The sequence below is a fragment of the Nelumbo nucifera genome, chromosome 8 (assembly GCF_055504915.1).
Source record: "Nelumbo nucifera cultivar China Antique chromosome 8, China Antique-T2T, whole genome shotgun sequence".
NCBI classification, from domain to species: Eukaryota; Viridiplantae; Streptophyta; class Magnoliopsida; order Proteales; family Nelumbonaceae; genus Nelumbo; species Nelumbo nucifera.
The window spans coordinates 5,657,905-5,683,184 of NC_142656.1; the positions used below are offsets into that span (position 1 = coordinate 5,657,905).

General features: G+C 40.1%; 1 protein-coding gene and 1 long non-coding RNA gene across 5 annotated transcripts; both read left to right on the plus strand.

The window, feature by feature from the left end:
• The first annotated feature begins 4,889 nt into the window (after positions 1 to 4,889).
• LOC104600736 (uncharacterized) lies at positions 4,890 to 11,735 on the plus strand. 4 transcript variants are annotated; one of them, XR_016079266.1, is made up of 4 exons: positions 5,897 to 6,306; positions 6,445 to 10,912; positions 10,990 to 11,060; positions 11,154 to 11,735. It is a non-coding gene; the product is annotated as an uncharacterized LOC104600736 (long non-coding RNA). The 4 variants fall into 4 exon arrangements; XR_016079264.1 differs by having other exon boundaries at positions 5,896 to 6,306; positions 6,445 to 11,274; positions 11,431 to 11,735; XR_016079265.1 differs by having other exon boundaries at positions 6,445 to 11,060.
• A 5,282-nt stretch (positions 11,736 to 17,017) lies between these two features.
• On the plus strand, positions 17,018 to 25,074 carry LOC104600737 (glycine dehydrogenase (decarboxylating), mitochondrial). Its single transcript, XM_010263849.3, has 15 exons — positions 17,018 to 19,015; positions 19,116 to 19,361; positions 19,445 to 19,522; positions 19,625 to 19,725; positions 19,809 to 20,004; positions 20,125 to 20,250; positions 20,353 to 20,538; positions 20,660 to 20,773; positions 21,128 to 21,280; positions 22,838 to 23,026; positions 23,436 to 23,513; positions 23,640 to 23,765; positions 23,835 to 23,933; positions 24,065 to 24,182; positions 24,819 to 25,074. Exons 1-15 carry the CDS (start codon positions 17,789 to 17,791, stop codon positions 24,911 to 24,913), a joined length of 3,132 nt encoding a protein of 1,043 aa, XP_010262151.1. The 5' UTR covers positions 17,018 to 17,788; the 3' UTR covers positions 24,914 to 25,074.
• The last annotated feature ends 206 nt before the right edge of the window (positions 25,075 to 25,280 follow it).

A 25,280-nucleotide genomic window follows, 5' to 3' on the forward strand; every position in this document is an offset into this window, starting at 1 on the left:
CCACATTGTTCAATTCCTGATGTAGGGTGATTTGGCACGACTTGACGGGAAGGGGACACGTAAGCGTGATCTGATTGAAGAATGACAGTTTAGTCGGGCAAGCTCAGTTTGCAACATACGTAGTTCGGGTACTCAACCACATCAGCTCCAAACACGTCTTGGCCTAGAGGCACCTCGGGTATTCAGTCCAGTTCGGGACTGAAGAATCGAAGTTCCAGCTCGGAGCTAACGGGCCGAAGCATCGTATAACCAACTCCGAAGGCCTTCCCAACAGATCCCGAATCTCTTGGGATCACGATGAGCGGATCCTGAATCTCCCAAGGTCACGATAAGAACCTATCCCGGTTCCGCCTGAATCGAAGCTGGACAATAAGCCTCATCCACGTACCGCCCTCCTCCAAAAGTGGAACCAACCTTATCTCTACAGCCCAGGGAACCCCTAGCTCTTTCGTGAAGCACACGACTATTCCAGTATATAAAGACTCGAAATCTCAAGGCAAAGGTACGCATGATTACTCTACTCACTAGCACTCAAGCTCTCAAGCATTCAGCTCGCATTTATGACATACTTACTAACATAAGCATCGGAGCAACCTCGCCAGGTTAGCTACCCCAGGTTCTCTAGTAGACTGTTTTGCAGATCGATCCAGTTCGTCGTCCACCTGAAGTTTGAATTGCCCTCCAGCTAGGAGTAGTTAGATCGTGCACCATCAATTGGTGCCGTTTGTGGGAATTCGATCGAAAGGTCATTCCTATCTCTTTGCAGCTTCAAGCTCAACTTCAACTTCAATGGCATCCTCTAGCCACACCAGGAAAAGCGTCGAGATGAACACCACCGGGGAGCAAGCCCAGCAGCCAACCTTCCCCCAAGCTCCTACGGTGTGCATCGGTTAATTTACCATTCCGCTCACAGCGTCTGGAGTCCCACCGCTGACTGCACCACCGAGCACCACACAGGTGAGCGCCTCAGTGGTAGGTGCAACTTTCTCTGAGCCCTCCGTGGTTCCTCCCGGAGTGGGGCATTCCCAGTTCCACGACCTTGTTCAGTGCGTTCGTGCTATTCAAATCCAGATGTAGCAGGTCCAACAGTTTCAACAGTACCAACAGTATTACTTCTACTAGTAGTATCAACACCAGTTCCCTCCACTACAGCCAAACCAGTAGTCGGTTCCACCTTGGCACCTAGGGTCCCATCATAGTCATAACCCGAATCGCCTTGGGAATAACCAGAACATCAGTCGATCTCCTCATTGGGGTGAAGAGACCTCGCAAGTACCAATTCCTCTCAGAAGTCAAGTCTCGCCCCGTGGGAGGAGAGACGGTCAACACACTCCACCGACCTCGCAAGGAAATCTCAGAAATAGGTCCAGAGATAGTCAGCTGAACCCGCCTCGGCACTCATAGCAAGAGAATGATGGCTCGCTAGCAGATAACCAGTTCGGGGTTCGAGGTGCGAACTCGAGACAGGGCCTCTCCGTCCCTCGTGATAGCCAGCCCTAGAATCCCACAAGAAACCAAGATCTACCTCGCGACAAGGCTGAAATACCAGATCAAATTGAAGTCAGCAGTACCAACGCCGAGCCGGTGAAGAAGCAACAGTGGAGACGTCACAAGACACGCCGTACCTCGGTCAAGAACAGCCCGCCAGCAAAGCCAAGCCAGCGAGAAGAGCAAACCAAAGGGAAGGAAGAAGCGAGCTCGGTGGCTACAAAGACCCGCACCTCCACTACTTTGCCGGTCATTTCCTCTGTCTCCCGAGCTCTTGGCGACCCCAATGCCAAAAGACTTCAAGATGCCTCTGTTAGACAAGTACGACAGGACCTTCAATCCTAATGACCATGTGGACTCTTTCCAGTCTCAGATGCACCTAGCTGGGGCTTATGAGTCTTGCATGTGTATAGCCTTCTCTACTACCTTTAAAGGGGTAGTTCGAACTTGGTACCGGAACCTCGCGCCAGGCTCAATCAAAAGCTGGACGTAGTTCGCCGACTTGTACACTACACATTTCATCACCATCAAAAAGTGTCCAAAGTCCCAGGAAACTTCTCAATGTGGTTCAAAGGGAAGGAGAATCGATCAAAAGCTATATCAAACGCTTCAACTACACTTGCCTACAGATATCAGACCTCGACCCGACAGTAAGACTCACTACAGCCAAGAAGGGAATTACCCACAAGGAGTTTAAGTGGCATGTTGTGGCAAACAAACCGAAGGACATTACCGAATTCCTTAAGCTAGCAGATCAGTTCATTGGCACTGAGGAGGAAATCAATCAGAAGGTCCATAACCCACCACCGGAGAAGAGGAAGAGAGAAAGTGGAGGAACGGGCAGTGGCAAACAGAAGAGGAAGAAAAGCAAGTCCCCAAGCAGAGGAAGAAACAACTCTAGAAGTCGGTCCCCCTCACGATCTCGTAAATCAGGTCGGCGCTCCAAGACCCCACCTGTGGAGAGAACGAACTACACACCCTTGAATGCTAAAAGAGGAGAGATCCTAATGGCCATTAAGGACTCCTACTTCGTCAAATGGCTTCCCAGGCTAAGGGGAGATCCAACAGCAAGGAACCCGAACGTTTATTGCCACTTTCATCGAGATCACAGGCATAGTATAGAGAACTGTAGGAACCTTCGCGATGAGATCGAAGAACTCATTCGACGCGGATACATGAATGCCCCAAAAGCCAGCAGGCAGAACAAGCAACCGCCACGACAGTTGCCAGAAGAGAGGCCGATCCATGGGGTAATTAACATGATTATCGACGGGTCCATCATCGCGGGGTGTACATCGGCAGCCGGGAGGACCTCGGTGCGCGAGCTAGAAAACGAAGAGGAAAACCCGCCAAAGCGACCTAAGCTTGAAGGACTGATATACTTCTCGGATGACGATGCACGTAGGATCCAGTATCCTCAAGACGATGCCCTGGTAATAAAGCTATGGATCAATGACTTCGAAGTAAAGCGAATATTGGTAGACTCGGGTAGCTCGGCCGACATACTCTTTAAGAAAACGTTCGATAAATTACAACTACAGTAGAGCGACCTGTAACCGATAGACACCCCTTTGGTAGGGTTCAACAGTGAGGAGGTCAGACCTCTTGGACGAGTCATAGTACCTATAGAGGCCGACACGTGGCCAAATATCGTGCGGTTTGAGCACACCTTCCTGGTAGTTGCGACTCCCTCCCCCTATAACGCCATAGTAGGTCGGCCCATCATGCACGTTCTACGCGCAGTAGTATCCACCTATTACTTGGCGATGAAGTTCCCAACTGACTACGGGGTGGGAGTCGTGGGAGGTGATCATCTCGAATCGCACAAATGCTACGTGGCTGCTCTTAAAGGAAAGACGAAGCTAGCAGAAGATGTCGAGCTCGAGCAACCTGTGGAGTACACCGACGAGCGAGCTGCCCCAATAGAGGAGATAGTCCACATACCGATCTCTGTTGACGAACTGACCAAGACTCTCCAGATCGGTGCCTCGATCAACGAACTACTCCGCTCCCTGCTAGTAAGTTTCTTACTCGAAATTTAGATATTTTTGCTTGGTTCGCGGCAGAAATGCCCGGAATTGATTCAAAAGTTATAACTCACAAATTGAACACCGACCCTTTAGTCAGGCCAGTAAGGCAGAAGAAGCGCAACCTCACCCCGGAACGTTGGAGGGTAGTTGATGAAGAGGTTGGGAAGCTCCTAGCGGCAGACTTTATCAGGGAAGTCCACTACCCGAGTTGGGTGGCCAACCCCGTTCTGGTGAAACAGGCCAATGACAAGTGGCGCATGTGCATCGATTACACCGACCTGAATAGAGCATGCCCAAAAGATTGCTTCCCGCTACCCAAGATCGACTGCCTGGTGGACGCGACCTCAGGGCATGAGTTGCTGAGCTTCCTGGATGCCTATTCCGGTTACAACCAGATTAGGATGGACCCTGCTGATGAAGAGAAGACCGCCTTCATAACCGAGCTTGGGTTATATTGTTACAAGGTCATGCCCTTTGGATTGAAAAATGTTGGGGCAACCTTTCAGCGCCTTGTAAATAAGATTTTTGAGCCGTTAATTGGCAATAAAATAGAGTGCTATGTTGATGATATGGTCGTGAAAACCCAATTTTCGAATTTTCTATTGATATGGTCGTGAAGACCCAATTTTCCAAATAAGTGCGTATTTGGGTATCTAGTCCAGTTCGGGACTGAAGAATCGAAGTTTCAGATCGGAGATAACGGGGCGAAGCGTCGTATAACCAACTCCGAAGGCCTTCCCAACAGATCTCGAATCTCTTGGGATCACGATGAGTCAACGGATCCCGAATCTCCCGAGGTCACAATAAGAATCTATCTCGGTTCCACCTGAATCGGAGTTGGACGATAAGCCTCATCCACGTACCGCCCTCCTCAAAAAGCGGAACCAACCTTATCTCTACAGCCCGGGGAATCCGAAGCTCTTTTGTGAAGCACACGACTACTCCAGTATATAAAGACTCGAAATCTCAAGGCAAAGGTACGTGTGATTATTCTACTCACTAGCACTCAAGCTCTCAAGCATTCAGCTCGCATTTACGGCATACTTAGTAACTTAAGCATCGGAGCGACCTCACCGGGTTAACTACCCCAGACTCTCTGATAGACTGTTTTGCAGATCGATCCAGCTCGCCATTAACCTGGAGTCCGAATCGCCCTCCAACTAGGATTAGTCCGAATCGCCCTTCACCTGGACTCTCTGATAGACTGTTTTATCTTATTTGAATAAAAATAACTTCCCTTAGACCTCAACTTATGATCCCTTTAATAAAGTCATTGTGTTTAAAGCAATTTTATCGATAAAAATATGTTAACATTATTGGATCTTAATTGGTGGATCCAGATCAATATCCAATTGAAAACGGATCTGTTTTTAGAGCCAAAATCCATTTTAAAGTTAAACAAGTCGATTTTCGAGCTACGTAGATAATGGGACATCGTTGATTGACATATCATTTTGCAAAAAAGAGAATGAAGCACTCAAAAGTCAAAACACTAAGAAAACATAACCTCTGCCCACGTTTACAAGAACCGGGGGTCTAAGACGAAGAAACAAAAGATATGGATATGTTTGCTTGCTTATTTTATTTCATTTCTATTTACATAAACTTTCTTACTAATGCCAACTCATGCCTGACATATGCCATCTCATTGGCAATTAGCATTGAACCCAAAGCCTAAAGCCCAGGAGAAGGAAAATATTTGATTCCTACCCTGTTGGATGACATTGTTCCAAGTTACAACCAAGGACTTAGGATCCTTTTGGTTTAGGGTTTAAGAGATTCTGATCACAAGCCAAACGAACCTTTAAAGTTTAGTGTTAGGGATTAGGGATTTAGAGATTAATGCTTTAAGATTAAGGGCTTAAAAGTTAGATTTTAGAGTTTAAGGTTCAAGGTTTAGGGTTAGGGATTTAGATTTTAGGGTTTAAGGGTCTGTTTGGTTTGCTGGAATAGGGGTTTGGAATCGGAATCGGAACGAACTATTCCGATTCCAACTGTTTGGTTGGATGGAATCGGAATCCCATTCCCATTTCTGCTAGAATGGCATTCTTCCATTTGAGGGAATGGCCATTCTCTACTCAACTGCCCCTCCCTTATGAATGAAATCTCATTCCTGTTGATTTTAATTTTTATTCCCATTCTTGTCTGAATCAAACAAACTATGGAAATGGACCATTCCGATTTCGATTCCAATTCTAACTACGAACCAAACGGACCCTAAGAGCTTAGAGTTTAGATTTTAAGAGTTTACAGTTTAAATCCAAAAATCTAAGGATTAATTTAGTTCACAGCCGGAATCAGAGTGGTCTATTGTAGTCTGTTTAGTTGAGAAAGGAATGAGAATGAGAATTGCAATAAACAAGAATGAAATTTCATTTCCAAGGGAGGGATAGGGAATGGTCATTTCCTCATATTGGGGAATTTCATTCTAACAGGAGTAGGAATAGGATTCCAATTCCAGTCAACCAAACAACTGGAATTGGAATGATAGGAGCCAAGTATTGTCCCTAAGGGGAAAATAGTCGTAAAAATTCAGTAGGAGACCCAATTTAAAATCACGATTCACGACTCATGAGGTGACGGAGATGGAAAAGGCGCGCTTTAAGCAGTTTGTTTCATGTTCCCGCTATAGTGTTTGCAGACTACAATCCGGCAGTGCTTTTTCTCTGCCTCGAAAGTCGAAACCAGTTCTTCTTCTCTCCTCCCCTGCCTTATCTATATTGAGATTCGAGATACATCTCAAATAAGGAAAGAAGATTCATCTTTAACCAAAGGCGAAGGTTTGTAGGTTTGTTCTAAGACTACGATCCTCTGTCTCATTACTCATTCTCTGTGACTAAGGTTTGTAGATTCTAAGACTACTTTTCTTCGTTCGAACACTCATATTTAATTTCACTTTCGTGTGTTTTCTTCTGAACACCTGCAGCATTGTATGGCCGGAAATTGTTTTATTCTGCATCTGGATTCCGGAAGATACGTGAAATGGGGAGTATCCAAATTGGCATTTGTTGTACTGTTTAAATATTGTCACTGCAGATATTCATTTATTTACTTTAGGGAGCTTATTGCAAAGGGATAAAAGCAGGAGGCCGATCTACGAGCAACTGAGCCCTTGAATCTTAAAAGGAGGCCCTGCTGCTTCATGCTTTAGAAACTGAATATCTTAAGGCAGGGTCTCACTCAGCAAGTCCAGAACCTCAAGGTAGAATCAGAAAGATTAAAATCTGATAATAAGCAGCTTCCAAACTTAAGGCAAGGGAATGATCGGCTAAACATGGAGCTTTACATGCCAGGTTTATATTCAATTTTTATTGATTTTGTAATTTGTAATGCAAGTATCGTTATCAGATTTGTCATGGAGACACTGAAAGGCTAAAAGGAGAATTCTTTTATTAGAACTGTTTTGGTATGAGAAGGATGGTATTGACCTATTGGAAAAGAGGCAAGCAATGGAGACCTTGATTTCCATTGCACGTGAAATTGAAAAAATCTACTTGTCAACCTTGAGGGTAGGCTGAGGGGTGCTGGTATGATTTGTGCCTTAAAACCAAATTCATATAAAATCCTCTAATTATGATGAAATGTTACTTGATCACTTGCATCCTTTACTTGATGCAGAGTTTTCTTTTTTGAGAAATTTGGTAAGATTAGGTCACATGAAACTTCTCTTGTGTGAGGCATACGCAAGAAAGCCATGATTGTTGAAATATATATTTTACAATGAAGATCATCCACTGTTTTACTTTTCTCCATTCTTTTTCTGGGATACTAGGTACTGCTGCAAACTGCTATTAGGGGGAGACAGTGTTGGTGTAACCAACAAGTGACAAGGATCGGCTTTCTGAAGTTATGTCAAGTGGTGAAGAGGATGAAGGGTGTCAATAGACTGGTTCTGAATTGGATGCCATCCAAACCAAAATCAATTTGGACGGATTGAATGGACCAACAAGACATATTGAATTGGGCCAGTCCAGACTTATTGGTCCAAAGTATTTATTGGATTGGATTGGACTTGGTTCGTCCATAATGAATTTATATTGGATTGGGTTGGATTGAGCCAATATCTGGTCCATTGATAGAAGATAAGAATATAGGTGTCAATGGACCAGGTTTGGATTAGAATAATCTAAATTAAAACAAATTTGAACAGATTGGACGGTTCAGACATTGAATTGGACCGGTCCAAATGGTCCAAAATATTTGTTGGATTGGATTGGACCTGGTCCATTTGTTATGGACTCACATTGGACTGGATCGGATTGAACCAAATCCAGTCCAATTGACACCCCTAGATGAAGGTGTGGTTGTTTTTCCTATGACACTTGAGGAAATTTTGGAAGAATCAATAGCTAAGGGACAGAAGAAAAGAGGGTGGGATAGACCAACTACTTTTTCTTGTTGCTGGATCATAATGCTGTATTTTCAGGTTTTTTGGGATTTTCTTATCTAAGTCTGTTTGATGGTTCTGTGTAGCTTTAAGCCTTTGGGTCATTTGAGGGTTAGGAATTGGGTTCTCTAATTTTATTTAAAAAAAATCCCCCTTTCCCCTATGTGGATATGGAGCTATCAGTTCCCTATGTATAGTTTTATCTTTTGGATATGACTGGGCTGTAGTTTAAAGAAGGGAGAGCTAAAACAGGGTAGAATATGAGCTTTTGGGTTCAAGGATAGCTTTGTAATCAACACCAAAAAAAAAAAAAACAAACAAATGGATCATATCCACATGCTAGGGAGGGATTGATTTGTCACCTTGTTTAATGAAGAGTGTTAGAGATATATCAATAGTGGGTAAGTATGGGAGAATGGCTGACAAAAAAGAAGGAAATAGCTAAGGTGCTTGAAGAAGCTATTCGGTTAGTAGGGGATGTTGATGAAGATTTTCAAGAGTCATGGATCCAAAATCTTAACTTACCAAGCTTGAATAGAGAACATATCTCTATTGTTGGAGGAGGGGCCAACTAAAGAAGAGGTTCTTAATGTTGTGAAATCAATGAATCCACATAAAGCCCCGGGACCGGATGGTTTTACGACATTCTTCTTTCAGAAATACTGGAATTTGTTGGGGGAGGACATCTATCAATCAGTGGTGGAATTTTTTCCATTGTTAGTCCCTATTGAAGGAGTGGAACAACACAAATTTAGTATTTATACCTAAGTGCAAAAGCCCTGAATCAGCATTTTAGTATAGACCTATAAGCTTTTGTAATGTAGTATATAAAATAATAACCAAATGGATGGTGGGGAGGTTACAACCAATATTACAAGAAATGTCTCCCCAAACCAAGCTGGTTTCTTGAAAGGAAGACAAATAACAGATCACATTTTGCTAGCAAAGGAAATTATTCACAAGATGAACAAGAAAAAGAAAGGAAAAGGGTGGGTAGCCATCAAAGTTGATATGTCAAAAGCATATGATAGAATGGGATGGCAGTTCTTTGATGGCAGGGATGGGAAAAATGGGTTTCCCATAGAAATGGTGTAATCTAGTGCATCAGTGCATTAGTACTCCTACTTTTGCAATAAAATTGAATGGTGGTATTTTTGGGCATTTTAAAATAAAAAGGGGTCTTTGGTAGGGGGATCCAATCTCTCCATATCTTTTCATCTTGGGGATGTAGGTACTCTCTGCGATTTTGGAAAGAGAAGCTGCAGAAGGGAATATTGAAGGATATAAGATTGCTGGCTCAAATCTACATCACAGACAGAAAGATTTTAATGAGATACATGGGGATGAGAGCACTGGGATCCAAAGAAAAATATTTGGGATCTAATATCTATTCAACTTGTAGAGATTAACATCAGTTTAAAGAAATGGAGGAGACAGTGCAAAATAAACTGTGTGCTTGGAAAGCAAAGCTGTTGTTGCAATCTGGAAGGACAACTTTGATTAAGGCTGTAGCTCAAGCGATTCCCATATACACAATGTCAACTTCTATATTTCCATCTCAGATATTGAAAGAAATAAAAAGAAGACAAAGGGATTTCTGGTGGGGAAATGATATAAAAAGAAGAAATTACATTCAATTGCTTGGGACAAATTTTGCAAACAAAAGCACAAAGGAGGGATGGGTTTTCAAGAAGGAAGATAGATGAATTTGGCTTTATTTGGAAAGCAAGTTTGGACTCTTAAATGAAGAGAACAGTTTTTGGGTTGCAATGATAAAAACAAAGTACTACCCAAATAGTAGTTTCTTTGATGAGAAGCTCACAAAGCAAGGCTCAAGTTGGTGGAGGCAAGTAAGTGAAATGGTGAAAATTTTTTAAGCAAATACTTGTTGGAAAGTCAAGGATGGTTACAAGGCAAATGCTTTAACTAACCCTTGGATCCCCACTTTAGCAGGTAAAATACCAATACCAAATGCCACTTTGGGGCATTCACGGATTAGATGCATGGTTTCGGATCTAATAAAATATGATGGAAGCTGGGATATGGACAAAGTCAGATTTTTGATGAGATATCTACAATGCACATTCTTCAGGTACCCCAAAGCCGTAGGAATCATTCTGATACAATCTTATGGACTCAGAACAAACAAGGAAAATATACAGTAAAATCTGCTTATTTGGCTTTCCTACACCAACCACCAACATCATCAAACTCCTCTATCAAATGGTCCAGAATCTGGAGTACCAAAATGCCATATATATTTCAAGTTTTTACTTGGAAGGATTATTGGGGTGGTGTTATCACAAAAGATAAGGTAAAACATAAATACAAAGAAGATGACACAAGTTGTGCTCTGTGCAAGCAGCACTCAGAAAATTTCCACCACTTATTTTTCCTTTGCCCTTTCTCAAAAGATGTTTGGTGTCAGCTGGGAATCAATCCTGAACTGGTCGCACAAAAAACTTTGCGCATCATTGTTTGAGGAGTGGTGGAATAATCTTCCTTCCTCACTTAACAAGAAAGAAAAATATAATCTTTTTGTGCGGGTTTGCATTATCATGAGATTAATATGGGATGCAAGAAATAATGGAGTGATTCAGAAGAAATTCATTGACCCACAAACTCTGGTTTGTAAAGCTCAGCATTACATGATTCAGCAGGAGCAACAACAACGGGAGCAATTGGACCACAGTTAAAGTGTTCACTGATGGGTCTTTTGATCCTGCAAACTAGTAATGCTGGCTATGGTTTTATTATACTCTCCAATCAAAACTCCATTATTGCAATAGAGGGTAAAAAATGCAAAGCCAGAGGAAGTTATGATGCAGAACTATGGAGCATAATCCAAGGTCTCAAAACAACACAACAGTTGGGCTACTCCAAGGTCACTCTATTTTCTGATGCTCAAAGTATAATTGAGAAATTAGCAGGCAGAGACAATGAGCTCAATTGGCTGGATTGTATCTACATAGAGCAAATTCGGGATATTGCAGATACTATGGATCAGGTTAAGTTTATACATGTTAGTAAACATCATAATGTTAGCATATCATGCATGTTTTGATGAAAATGTTAATGTATCAGGAGGAAGTGGTGTACAACAATCCCAGTAATGAATGAATTTTATGCTTCTGATTGCCATAACAAAGTAGTGGGTAAGTAGCCCAACATGTAGTGGTTTTAGATTATTATCTGCAAGTTATTATTATTATTATTATTATTGTTTATTTTTGTGGTGTATTGAGCAGGACTTAATCTAATCATTCTGCCTGGCTGAGGCTGCATTTGGCACATTTGGATTGGTCATTGGTGGCACCTTCAAAGCTATAAACTCCCATCCTTGGAGTCCATGTCTCCCTTGGACATAGGGTATTAGGATTGGGATACAGTATTCTACATATTCTGCATTAACATTGCTTATAAAATGAATCGAATCAGCATAATCATATTATTTCGTTCTGACATTTTTAACTACTTGAATTATAGAGTGTATCTCCTCCGAGGCTTATTTTTTCCCTCTTGCAGCATGGGTGTTACAGATAGTGACGCTCAAATCGAATCAGCATAATCTATTTCCTTTTGGCTGGCCCTTACGACTGTTGGCATGAGGCATGACGCTCAAATTTTGAATGGGTAGCAACTAGCAACGCGTCTGATCCTTGAAGTTGAAGAGATATGGTTAGTGATAGTGATATGATAATTTGATCTAGTTGATCGACGGTAGACGCAATTTCTTTCATTCAGTGGTGGTTCTTAACTTTGGGAGGGCGGCTCGGAGCTGGCATAAATTGTTTTATGAAAGAAAAATGAATGGAAATTTGAAAAATTAACTTAGTGCACTGTGGACCATGCCATGCTGTACGTGGGACTTACCCAACAGGCACAGTCCGGCAGTCCGGGCTGGGGTCGGGTGCGTGCTGTGCTTGGCACGGCACAGCACTGCAATGTAGCCCATGACCCACATTATGTCAGGTTAGACCGGCCCATGGATATTTAACACGGGATGTGGGCTAAACTGGTCCATTTCAAACCGATATCGTATCCCATTTCCATCAATAACAATTGAGATATTCTTAAGGCTGAGTTTGGAAAGAGTACAAATGCAAATATATACAAAATAATGCAAAATATAAAGTTTTGCACTCTATATATTTGCATTTGTACAAAGCTCATTTTGGAAGGAGTACAAATACGAATATCTAGAGTACAAAACATTGTATTTTTATATTTTGTATATATTTACGTTGTACATATTTGTATTTATACTCTTAAGCTGAGCATCGTGGGTATCAAATCCGGACTCCTGCTCTGCTCAATGCCCTTAAGAGTTGATATTAAACGCCTCTGAGGACTAGTAAGGTAGTAGGTATTAGGTAAGTGGCTTGGGACCAGTGTTGAGCAAATGCATGTTACCTTTTAATTTAAGTGGTGAGCTGGTCCGTATTTTGCCACCTGAAAAACTGCAAGTTGCAGCCCCTGTTGGCTGTAATATAGCAAGGATTTATGTCTTACCAGACGTCACGTGCATCCTTCTTCAGTTCTTCTGGTTAGTGGTTACATTACACGTCAGACCGTTCCCGAGGGTCGTTGCCTCGTTGGATAGCACGCATTTTCATATAGGGTCAAGAGGCGCACGATGCGTGTCTCATTTTAATCGTTTTTTTGCTTTATGCACCGAATCACCGACACCACATCCTGTTACGTGTAGTGTAGAATAATAATTGAAGCCAGCTGCCAGCCCAGCCCTGTCCTGGAGACCATAATATGTCGTCAAAAACATTGGTAGAGATGTGGAACCAAGTCCTAAGATGTCAGGAGCTATGTTCTCAAGCGGCGTCGGTGCGTGTGCCCTGCTCCCGGTGTATGATGGGATGATATATTGGTGCCAGATGGCAAGATTGATATATAGAGACCCAAGGGGAACCCCAATATGAAGTAATGAATATGAAATTATAAATTACATTCCTACCTACTTGTTCGAAAAGAGTGGTTTACGTTACAAGTTCACATCAGCCTTCCTCAACGTCCGCCATCCCAGTCATGTATTGAGAATATTATTTCTTATATTAGGGTTGGGAGATGTTTTCAATACTCAGTTAGGATGTATTGTGAAACGTTGTGGGGTGGGGGCGCCTCCTTGTGGGGGGCTGATGTGAACTCTCACGTTACAACTAACCCATCCTTCATCTCAGTTTATTTATCATTGATGTTTAAATTTTGTGAACCGATTCAAGCCGTATTAGCTATTAAATGTAATTATTTAAATAAGTTTTAGTAATCAATTTTCAAAGTATTTTATAGAAAATTTTGTTTGACAAAATCATCTACACAACAGTTAATGATGCAAATGGTCTTCACGGTGTGGTGTGGTGTGGTTCCAACCACTCCATGGCGAAACTCAAACTCCATTAGGAAGAAGTATAAATACAAATATGTATAATATAAAATCTTATATTATATATATGTATACATTTATATTTGTACTCTTCTAAACTGACCTAACATTTTTGGGTGTCACGCAAATACAATGGTGATTTTGTCTTTAGACTCCCAGGTAAAAGAAAACCATGTCCCGATTCTGTGTTGCTTCAAAAAAAAAAGTTTATATTTACTTGCCACAATAAGAAACATTTCGACCAAGAATTTGTTGTGCCCACACCAGTCTCAATACACGTGCATATTTTGGCTCGTTTCAAAATTAATATTATTTTATCTTCTTTGTGGTAGGTGAGATCTATTTACTATTTATAGTTTATACCGTTCTTTATATATTATATAGTTTATATACTTTTATTTGGTATTTTTATGAATAAAATAACTCTTTATATTATGGGACTAAAGAAATGGAATCGCTCGACAAATGTTCCTCTAATTTTATTTATTTTTTTACGAGACCACCCGCAGTGGTAAGATTAACAGCTGGGTTAGATTTGGCTACAACACCATATGAATCAATGACAATTAATTTTAATAATGTCTCCACTAGGAGGGGACCATTTCTAAACCCTATTACACAAATCACTCCATTTAAAGAGCTTTTGCGTAAGTTGTCCGTCAAAAATTTATTTCAGTCACAATCTTGTTGATAAATTTAGATCAGATTTTCTACTTTGCTGAAGTTTATATTCATTCTGAATTTTCAAATATGATACAAAGAAAACTGATAACCATGCCAAGAAGGGAAGTTATAATTTGTAAATCATATCTGGTTTGCTTTAGCCATTAAGGCTCAGTTTGGAAATAATATAAATAGAAATATGTACGGTGCAAATATATATAAAATATAAAGTTTTGTACCCTATAAATTTGTATTTGTACTTCTTCCGAGCTGAGCCTAAAGGGGTGAAGTGTTGTGCACATTGCATCAGATGAATTGGGGATGGGGCAAAGAGCAGGGTGCATGTGAAGCTCACTAGCTATATCACAGAGAATCTGTGTTTCTCTGTATTTGACGACATAGGTTAGTGTTAATGTGTTATTAATGCATTTGTGAGATTTATATGGATTTTATTTTTTTAATATATTTATATTAATCCTAATTATTCCATTATATCTAGATATTATAAACAACATATAATATGTATTTCTGAAATTGTCTTCCTGATACTTTTTGTTGATTTTTCATGAAAACACAGAGAACATATGGAATTGATCCTGCAGATCTACAAGCTCTTAGGGATATGGCTAGTCAGCTCCATGTACACCTAAAGTCTACCATTAAAACGCTAATTACAGGTTTTCAATTTTATTATATTATTTTGTTTTATTATTGCATATATAAATAATTGTATACATCAAAATTCATATAAAATGAAAATTTAAGATTTTTTTTTTTTATTTTTTGTCTATTTTTTAATTTATGTTAAATTTTTAAAAAACATGGCTTGACCCGTTTGTGGCCTGGTCTGACCCAAAATTTGGCCCACGGCATGGCACAAACTGACCCCTCGAAATATCTTAGGGAGGGAAGCACAACCCGCACTTTGCCCAGGCCGTGCCATGCCGATCCAACACGACCCGATGCACTTTGTTACTTTTAGGATTTAATGTTTAAGGTTTAGATATGAAAAGACTTTTTTGGCTCACGGGAATGAAGGTTTGGAATTAGAATCTGAATAACCCTTTGGTTGGGTGAAATGGCATTTCCCCATTTAAGTGTAGCGATTCTAGTCTCTCCCGTCAGGAATGAGAATCTCATTCCAACTGCCCCTCCCCCCTAAAAAATGCAAATTACTTAAAAGCTTATTTTCCTATATCTAATGCGAACCATCTTTGGGAATTGTGTATATCTTATGGATTATTTCCATCTGAATTAACAGAATAAACGAATTGGTGATTCTAATTCCGTTTCCATTTCAAATTCTAACTGCGAACGAAACTGACCCGAATAAATAACATTTTCATTTGTAAAACTGAAAGTGATGGGATGCAACCACTTTTTGGTAAATAGGTAATTCCAATAAATCATTCACAAAAAAAAAAAATCCAACAAATTAAATGTCACGATACTTTGCAAAAGGAAGCATTCATAAATCATAATTTCTGATATCTGATTGGGAGAGATGGGGCGAATGGAGTCTATGGCATCTCATTTGAAGGAGTTGTTTTCTGGGTTATTTTCTACTATATGGCAAAAAAAATTTTTCAAGAATTGGAAATTCCTACCAAACCAAACGCATATAAAATAAAAAAATGTTTTCTATTTTCTCTTATAAAAGAAAAGAAAACCAGGCGGTGTTTGGTTTGTTAGAAAATGTGATCTCAAACTTTCTATTTTCTTGTTACCTTCTATCAAACCAAATGCGATATTTATTTCTAATTGGCCTTAGTAGAATTGTTTGTTACTAACAAATGGGTGGGCGTGCTGTACTCCCTGCACCCTAATGCTTCCTATTTTTTTATTTTATATAGCTGGATTACACAAAATGAGAGGTAGCATGTCCCCACAAATCACCAAGAAAAATAGATCTGCCACTAAGGGAGCTCCCTACACCTGCAATTTAATTTGTCACTTGATTAGCCTCTTTGATAATATGTCTGTATTGAACGCTTCTCTCCAATTAGTCCTTCGGCTCAGTTTGGAAGGAGTATATATATAAATTTGTAGAGTGCAAAATTTTTTATTTTATATATATTTATATTTGTACTTCTTCCAAACTGAGCTTTCATCTCCAAACAATCTTTGATGATGTTCCTTAGACGCAAAGAGGAAAGAGGGGAGGGGGAACTGGATCATTAAGAAATAAGATAATTAATTTTGAACCACCCTCAATAATATTTGAATATTCTAAAAAATTAACTACCAAATTATAGGCCTCCTAAGCTGTCAACACCTTGCAAGTCAATGAACATGATGCATCAAAATTAATTTTAGTGGTGCTCAGGTCGGGGTGCAGGGTGCCATACAATAAACTTCCAGGCTTTATCATCCCTTGAGCAATTAGGGATTTCTTTTAGTTTGCCATACTCCAACTAAGAATTTACAGCTCTATCCAAAAATGGAGACCTTTTTTGGTTTCTAATTTTTTTTATTGTATTGTACACAGATATTAGCAAATTATCTTGGTTCCCTAAAATTTCTAAGCACAAGACACAGACATTAATTCTGGTTTGCATCAAGACGACGAGAGTAGTATCTATCCTCCTCTGTCGTCGTGCATTAAACTAGAAATATACGAACCTGAACTGAAACACCCCTAGCCACGACCCACGAGGTGAAGGGTGGTGAATCCCGCCCGGCCTTTGGTGATTGGATCAGCTTCAATCGTGGGCAATGGGGCACTTTTGTCCTTTCAACGTCTACTACCAAGGAATATACGGTACCTTCTTCAACTCGCTTTTCACCAACTCAACTCGGTAACTCGGTTTTTGGTAGGCCCCGTTTTCCAAACCCTGCCGACTGCTTCTAAATTCTAGTAATAAATTTTCCAAGATTCCCACTTTGCATGCAACAACATTCAAATCAAAACTTATTCACCTTCTTTTTTGCTTTGGCAGGTAAAGTTGCAACTTTCTTTAATTTAATTAATTAATTATTAAACAAATTAGAATAATTCATAGTTTTGTGGGTCCCTCGGGTTCGCAGCATCACAGAGGCGGAAGTGGAAGGATCACTTAATTTCGAACCTGCTTCTCCCGTCCCGTTTCCCTGATATTTTAGTTGGAGCAACTGAAACCCAAGTGCCCGACACCGGCACAAACACGATGACCTGCCAACGAGAAAAATTCTGAACACAGAAACCTCGATCTTTTTTGCTTTGAAGCATCTGTGAATTCTGAACACAGAAAAAAAAAAAAAAAAAAAAACAAGTAGATTAATTTGTGAGGTAGGAGAAAACGATAAGTAGGAAGTGAAAGAGAGACCTGCCAACGAGGAATCTCAGATTCTTCTCAAGCCAAAACTAGAAAAGAAAAGAACGGATTTTTCTTGTATATATTTATTTCAACCCAATAGAACAAAAATCAAAGAAATGGGAGCGATAGTAAATAGTAGATAGAGATGAAAGCAAATTTGGGCCACTGAAACTCAATCCTCAGCGAGGCTACGCCTTCCATTCGTTTTGGGTTCCAAGAATTTGAAGCTCAGATTTATCTTCAGAGGCAGAGGTTGAACACAGGACATCTTCCCACACTTGCCACGTTGGTCATGATATCTTCTCTCCTGTCTCTCTTGGTGCATTTCTAGTGCGCATTCCCTTAACCTACGCACCCTTCAACCACCACCGTCACCAAATCTTGGATTGGTGAACTGTAATTTTCTTCATTTTCTTATTTATATATATTTATATATTCGTATATTTACACACTCTCCCCTGCTCTCTCTCTACATACACACACAATAGTCCTCAACCACCTCCCGGGGGATCCCTCAGCCTTGCGAATCATGGAGCGCGCTCGCCGACTCGCCAACCGGGCGATTCTCCGACGCCTGGTTCATGAGTCCAGGCAGCAGCAGCGCCATGCAACTTCTTCCTATTCTTCGCCGGCGTCATTCATTCCTGCAAGGTATTTCTCCTCTCTATCTCCTTCCGTATTCCCAAGCACGGCTTCTCGATCTGCCGATATTGGGTTCGGTCTTGGGTACCAGACTCGATCGATTTCTGTCGAAGCCTTGAAGCCCAGTGATACTTTCCCTCGTCGACACAACTCTGCCACCCCGGATGAACAAAGTCGAATGGCTGAGTCGTGTGGCTACTCCACCCTGGATTCCCTTATCGATGCCACCGTCCCCAAATCTATCCGGATTCAACCCATGAAGCTCCCCAAGTTCGACGAGGGCTTGACGGAGAGCCAAATGATCGAACACATGAAGAAATTGGCTTCCAAGAACAAAATTCTCAAATCCTTCATTGGGATGGGCTATTATAACACCTACGTCCCCAGTGTCATTCTGAGAAACATCATGGAGAATCCCGGTTGGTATACCCAGTACACTCCTTACCAGGCCGAGATATCCCAGGGGCGTCTTGAATCCTTGCTCAACTTCCAGACCATGATCACGGATCTTACCGGCCTACCCATGTCCAATGCTTCTCTTCTCGACGAAGGAACTGCTGCTGCAGAGGCAATGGCCATGTGTAACAACATCCAGAAGGGAAATAAGAAGACTTTCGTTATTGCCAGCAACTGTCACCCGCAAACTATTGACGTTTGCAAGACTAGAGCCGGTGGATTCGATCTCAACGTTGTCACTGCCGATCTGAAGGATTTTGATTACAAATCCGGTGATGTCTGTGGTGTTTTAGTTCAGTATCCCGGCACCGAGGGCGAGGTTTTGGATTATGGAGAGTTTGTAAAGAATGCTCACGCACATGGTGTCAAAGTTGTTGTGGCGACGGATCTGTTGTCACTGACAATGTTGAAGCCCCCTGGTGAATTCGGGGCTGATATTGTCGTTGGGTCGGCTCAGAGATTTGGTGTTCCAATGGGGTATGGAGGTCCTCATGCTGCATTCCTTGCTACATCCCAGGAATACAAGAGGATGATGCCGGGAAGAATTATTGGTGTCAGTGTCGATTCATCAGGGAAGCCTGCTTTGCGTATGGCAATGCAGACCAGGGAGCAGCATATCCGGAGAGACAAGGCCACCAGCAACATCTGCACTGCACAGGTTTGAGATTAATTCCTCCCAGTTAACATTTTGGATATGTATTATGAGTTCAGTTGTTTTCTGTGCTTGGATTGAAATAGTACTACATATTTACTTGTAGGCGTTGCTTGCAAATATGGCTGCTATGTATGCGGTCTATCATGGACCAGAAGGACTTAAAACAATTGCACAGCGAGTCCATGGACTTGCTGGGACTTTCGCACTTGGGCTGAAGAAACTTGGAACAGTGGATGTCCAAGGTCTTCCTTTCTTTGACACAGTGAAGATCAAATGTGCTGATTCAAAGGCAACCGCTGATGCTGCTTACAAGAGTGAGATAAATCTTCGGATTGTGGATGCAAACACTGTAAGCATGATTTTTTTGTGCCACTTGTTGATAAATCATGAATCTATACTATGAATCTGATTTGGATTCTGTTCTTTTGTCAGATAACTGTGTCATTTGATGAAACAACCACCTTAGAAGATGTGGATAAACTCTTCCAAGTGTTTGCTTGTGGCAAACCTGTGAGTTTCAGTATCTTAATTTTTTGGTGATGCTGATGATTCTCAATATTAATCAGTTTATTTTGTGGTGTAACTGTAACCTTCTTTTGGTATAACTTCCAGGTGACATTCACTGCAGCATCTCTTACACCAGAGGTTCAGTCTGTCATCCCACCAGGGCTCGTAAGACAGAGCCCATATCTTACCCACCCAATTTTTAACACGTACATCCCTACCCACCGGAATTCCTATTGATATTATGTTTTGTATTTTATAAACCAATCTGACTTCAATTTCCTTGAAACAGGTATCATACAGAGCACGAGCTCCTCAGGTACCTTCATCGACTGCAATCAAAGGATCTCTCGCTATGCCACAGCATGATTCCCCTGGGATCCTGTACAATGAAATTGAATGCAACGGTGGAGATGATGCCTGTGACATGGCCTAGCTTTGCAGACATTCATCCCTTTGCCCCTACTGAGCAAGCTCAGGGGTATCAGGTACTCAGAGGGCATCATCTGCCATGAATTTCTAATTTTAATATTGCATTTCTAAGTGTGAGACAATAAGCAATGGTCAACCACAACTGCTTAGATTTTATGGGTTTCTTTCTCTCTTAGGAAATGTTCAAAGATTTAGGTGAACTTTTGTGCACCATCACTGGATTTGATTCTTTTTCACTGCAACCAAATGCTGGTGCTTCTGGGGAGTATGCTGGGTTGATGGTTATTCGTGCATACCATATGGTAATGTGATGCCTTTCTGCATCTTTTTCCACTGGCGTGAGATAAAGGGTTTCTACAATTTGTACACATCAGGATAATATGCCCATTTGATAACAACTGTAGGCAAGAGGAGATCATCACCGTAATGTTTGCATTATACCTGTCTCGGCACACGGAACCAATCCTGCAAGTGCAGCTATGTGTGGAATGAAAATTGTTTCTGTTGGAACTGATGCCAAGGGAAACATCAATATTGAAGAGTTGAGGAAGGCTGCTGAGGCTAATAAAAACAACCTAGCTGCTCTTATGGTATGCATAATTTGTTCTGAAATTGGTTTTGGAATTTACCTTTAACACAAAACTTCTAAGAATATTACATGTGTAACACAAGTACCTTTTCTTTATTGAGATGCTTGATTGAATGTTACAGGTTACATATCCTTCAACTCATGGAGTGTATGAAGAAGGCATTGATGAGATATGCAAGATAATTCATGACAATGGGGGTCAAGTTTATATGGATGGGGCTAACATGAATGCACAGGTTTACTTCTCTCCATCCTATTCTCTCATGCTATATGTGAAAGTTGTAGACTTCATACATAGCAGGTTCATGTTTTTTCCCATGCGATGAATTTGATCTTTTTATCTCACTGTATCCTGACTGAATGTAGTTTCATTTGAAGAGGTTGCATGTTGGGTAAATACTATTCAGGTCATCATGCTTTTAGTCAAGTAGAATTTCGACCTGTTACAATTGTACTTGCTTAGGTCTGGATGGTAACTACCATTATTTTGGGCATCAATTGGTGCCTACTGACAATGATGAAGTATCATCCTTTCCAGTACAGTCTGTCACTTTCATTCTGTTTTGACAAAGTTCGTTCTTTCATTCCAGGTAGGACTCACAAGCCCAGGTTGGATTGGAGCAGATGTTTGCCATCTCAATCTCCACAAAACATTTTGCATTCCACATGGTGGAGGCGGTCCTGGCATGGGTCCAATTGGTGTGAAGAAACACTTGGCACCATTTTTGCCATCTCATCCTGTGGTAAGACAATTGGTTAATATCAAATGTTGTCGTGCAAGGGAGTAACCTCTAAACTTGGAACTGATTTTGGAAGGAATTTAATGTCCTGAAAAACATACTTGCTTTGGTATCCTCATGTTGTTTATCAATCATGCAATAGTTATTGAACTGATACAGAAAAAGGAAAATACAAATTATATTTCTGTTATGCGAAAGAGTAATTTCTAAACTATGAACAGATTTTTGTTGGAATTGAATGTCCTTGAAACATATTTTCCAGGGTATGCTCTTGTTATTTATCAATAATGCAATAGGTATTGTGTGTTTCTATTTTATAAGGTTGTACTTGACTACAAAGTACGCCTGAACTGTGTTCTGCTTGCCAGAACAGCAAGAATTTGAAAGAAATTTTTATTTCTAACATTCCATGCTTCCTGGATCCCTGATGTTTAAATCATTGTCAAGTGTTAGTTTTTGAAGTCAGGAAAAACTGGATCTTTTTGTCATGGTATAATGTCAGTGTGACTCCTTTCATGAGAATCTGATAATGAAGATCGGCATTGTTTATGAAAATAGGGGTAAAGAAAGAAACAATAATATCATGACATAGTTATGCACTAATTTTTCTGTTTGCAGAGCCATGTTAGAGACTGGCCTTCTGCTTTCTTAAGAACACTAATTCTTGCAGCATGAAAGCATTCCCTCAAATTTGATATGGAATCATCTAGAGAGGACTGGCTTTATAATCAGTGGATTTCCACTTTTACTGTGCAACAATACTGAAGGGGCTATTAGTATTTCTTGGCTTCTATTTTCTTTAGTGATTCCATGGTCCATCTTAATCCAATAACTGGAAGCTTTTAATTAGGATTTGGAAAGATAATTGTTGTTTGTATGAGTCTTCAATATTCTTATTTGAATAGAGGGTACTTCTTTGGATTTTGTTTTTCTTCTGTTGCCTTTTATTACATCATGATACAATGGGGGATGTTTGCTTTTACTGTCAATCAGCATGCATTTTGTAGAGATGCATTAGCATTTATCACATAGAGAGGGCATATAAATGCTGGTTAGTTCTAGGTTTGACACCAATTAATCAATTTGTACTGTTAGATATGAAGACTGATTTATAAGAGAAAAGTTAGAGAAACACAGTAGAATTTATTATCATTATTGATTAAAGTCACATATTAATTTATTAGTTACATGTCACGGAAGATATGTTTTAGAAATTATATATTCACCATGATATGTCTGTGTACCTCATCTTTAGTTAACTTTGATGAGAGAATGGAACTGAAAAGAACTATATCAAGTCTAATAATGACCTTATATGTAATTGTGTATGATCTGCTTCTTTTTCTTTTTTTTATTCATACATTTTCATTCAAGATGTCAATATGAAGGTGGAGATTTGCTTCACAAACTGTCCCTTGCATGAACTTACGAGCTGATAAAATGGAAACATTTGGTTATCAAGGGTTTGAAGTTCCTGGATTTTTTTTTTTTTAATTTCTGTAGCTAAAATGCAGAAGAGCCAATTCCAGATTCTTATTCATTTGTTAAAATGTTTTGAAGGTATCTACGGGTGGTATACCAGCTCCTGATAAATCCCAGCCACTTGGTACCATTTCTGCTGCACCTTGGGGTTCTGCACTTATTTTACCAATTTCCTATACCTACATAGCTATGATGGGGTCCGGGGGACTCACAGAAGCATCAAAGATAGCGATATTGAATGCAAACTACATGGCAAAGCGTTTGGAGGTCTGTAAATAATCCTTAAGCATTCAATTATAAAAAAAAAAAAATCCTTAAACATTCTTTCTTTTTTCTATCTCCAGTATACAATTTAAGATTTCAAAAGAGAATATGTGCTAAGAAGTGGTCTGGTTAACTGGTAATTGCTTTCTAAATAAAAAATGAGGCCAGTTTTGATTCATCTCCTTTTAGTGAAAGGCTACTTTCAAAGAAGGCCATAATAGGATTTAGGATTTTGCAATTAATTTCAAACTAGAGGTCTCAATTGTGCTTGTCACCCATCTTTACAAAATGCATGGGTGTGTATATCTTGTTGGATTAAATACTTGCAGATTTTTGCCTCCTTTGTGGAAAAAAAGTTGTAGATAACACTATTTTTATTGCAATTTCCATTCTTATGCTTTGGCATTTGCAGAACCATTACCCCATTCTTTTCCGTGGTGTAAATGGGACAGTTGCTCATGAATTCATCATTGATTTAAGAGGTTTCAAGGTACTTCATTCACCTCAAGTATTTTTCTTTTGGTGTGTGTGTTTGAGTGTGTGCCACTCATTCCTTTTCTGGTCTTTGTGTTTTCTTTTGGTTCCTGGAGTTAAAAACAAAATGATTGTGTTGTAGAATACTGCTGGAATAGAGCCTGAAGATGTTGCAAAGAGACTTATGGATTATGGATTTCATGGACCAACAATGTCATGGCCAGTGCCTGGTACTCTTATGATTGAACCAACAGAGAGTGAAAGCAAGGTACATCTATCTCGTTGTCCTTTTTCTTTCTTCTTTGTCTGCTTGAAGTAACTTTATTTTCTTTTTCAGGCTGAGTTAGACAGGTTTTGTGATGCTCTTATATCTATTAGACAAGAAATTGCTCTGATTGAGAATGGGAAGGCTGATATTAACAACAATGTCCTCAAGGTAAATAGAGTTTACGTTTGGTTACTAGTAACTAATGATTTCTATCTGAAAAGCTGTAGCATCATAATTGCATATTTGGAGACATTACTTGGACATAATATTCAGAGAGATTAACTGAGAACCACATGCAGGGAGCTCCTCATCCCCCATCCTTGCTCATGGCTGATGCATGGACAAAACCATATTCACGGGAATATGCAGCCTTTCCTGCTTCATGGCTTCGCACTGCCAAGTTCTGGCCTACAACAGGTACCAACCAATTGTTGGATCTTCATAACATATAAACCATTTTATATCAGTAATGTCAAGAGTAAAATAGTATGACCGTTGTTTTCCCATGTCTCCGTTATTTGTTGCTTGGCTTCATTATATATGAATTTGTCCAGTTTGGGTAGATTCTTAGCTCATTTTCTTGGTTTTTTTTATTTTATTTTTTCTGAACAACCTTTTAGCCTTCTACCCAGTCTATGACCAGATTTTCTTAATCTTTTGAACCTCTCTGAGGAGAAATTTTCATAACATAAAGTTAAGTTGTGTATGCTGTTTTCTCTTTTGAGAGTTTTCATGGATGCTCCTACATTGCTAAAGGTAAAGGGAGCAACATTACGGCGATGCCCATGTGGAAAATTGGTCTTGTAAGGATACAACTTGGGTAGGTTTGGCTGGCTAGATATCATCCTACAAAATGAAGCTCAATTGAAACTCCACTGGCATTTAATCTAGGGATGGTGATCCCTGATTCAAATTGCCAATCCATCCTTTGTTTTCCTACTCTTTATTCCAGGGCTGTGGAGTGAATGTATTCTGTCTATGTTTGTCTCTGTGGTTTAGTTAGTTTTTCAGTGCTTCTAATAATAGTGGGATTTGTTGGATGTGGCTTATCAGGACGTGTTGATAATGTCTATGGTGATCGCAATCTCATCTGCACGCTTCTCCCAGCATCACAAGTTGTTGAAGAACAAGCTGCAGCCACTGCATAGTCTTTGGCTTGCTACATCTGGTTGGAAGTGTTTCGACTAAATTGGAATCAACTTCATATTTCTTCCTCTTAAATGTATATAAACAGTCCATATTTGTGCCATTCATGTGCAGCTGCAGCTGCCAACTTTCCAGCTTAATATATCAGCTGCTTCAAAATTCATATACATTTGTTGCTGGTTGCAACTCAGGTGTTGTAATTACTTATCAGTGGCTCACTCTTTAGGATCTTGCATCATATCAAATTATCACTTCTAGTTTGGAAAGGGGTTTTTAAGATAATATACAACTGAAGTGTGGTCTTGTTTTAAATACGACAAAAGAAAAGAAAAATCATTTTCATCTTTGGAAGTAAAAGTTGCTTCTGTA

Excerpts from the sequence above, each read along its gene's own strand:
- LOC104600737 (XM_010263849.3), top strand. The coding sequence starts at position 17,789 with ATGGAGCGCGCTCGCCGACTCGCCAACCGGGCGATTCTCCGACGCCTG. Across the intron at positions 19,523-19,624 it reads TGTTTGCTTGTGGCAAACCT|GTGACATTCACTGCAGCATC; the intron begins GTGAGTTTCAGT and ends TATAACTTCCAG. Across the intron at positions 19,726-19,808 it reads ACCCACCCAATTTTTAACAC|GTATCATACAGAGCACGAGC; the intron begins GTACATCCCTAC and ends TCCTTGAAACAG.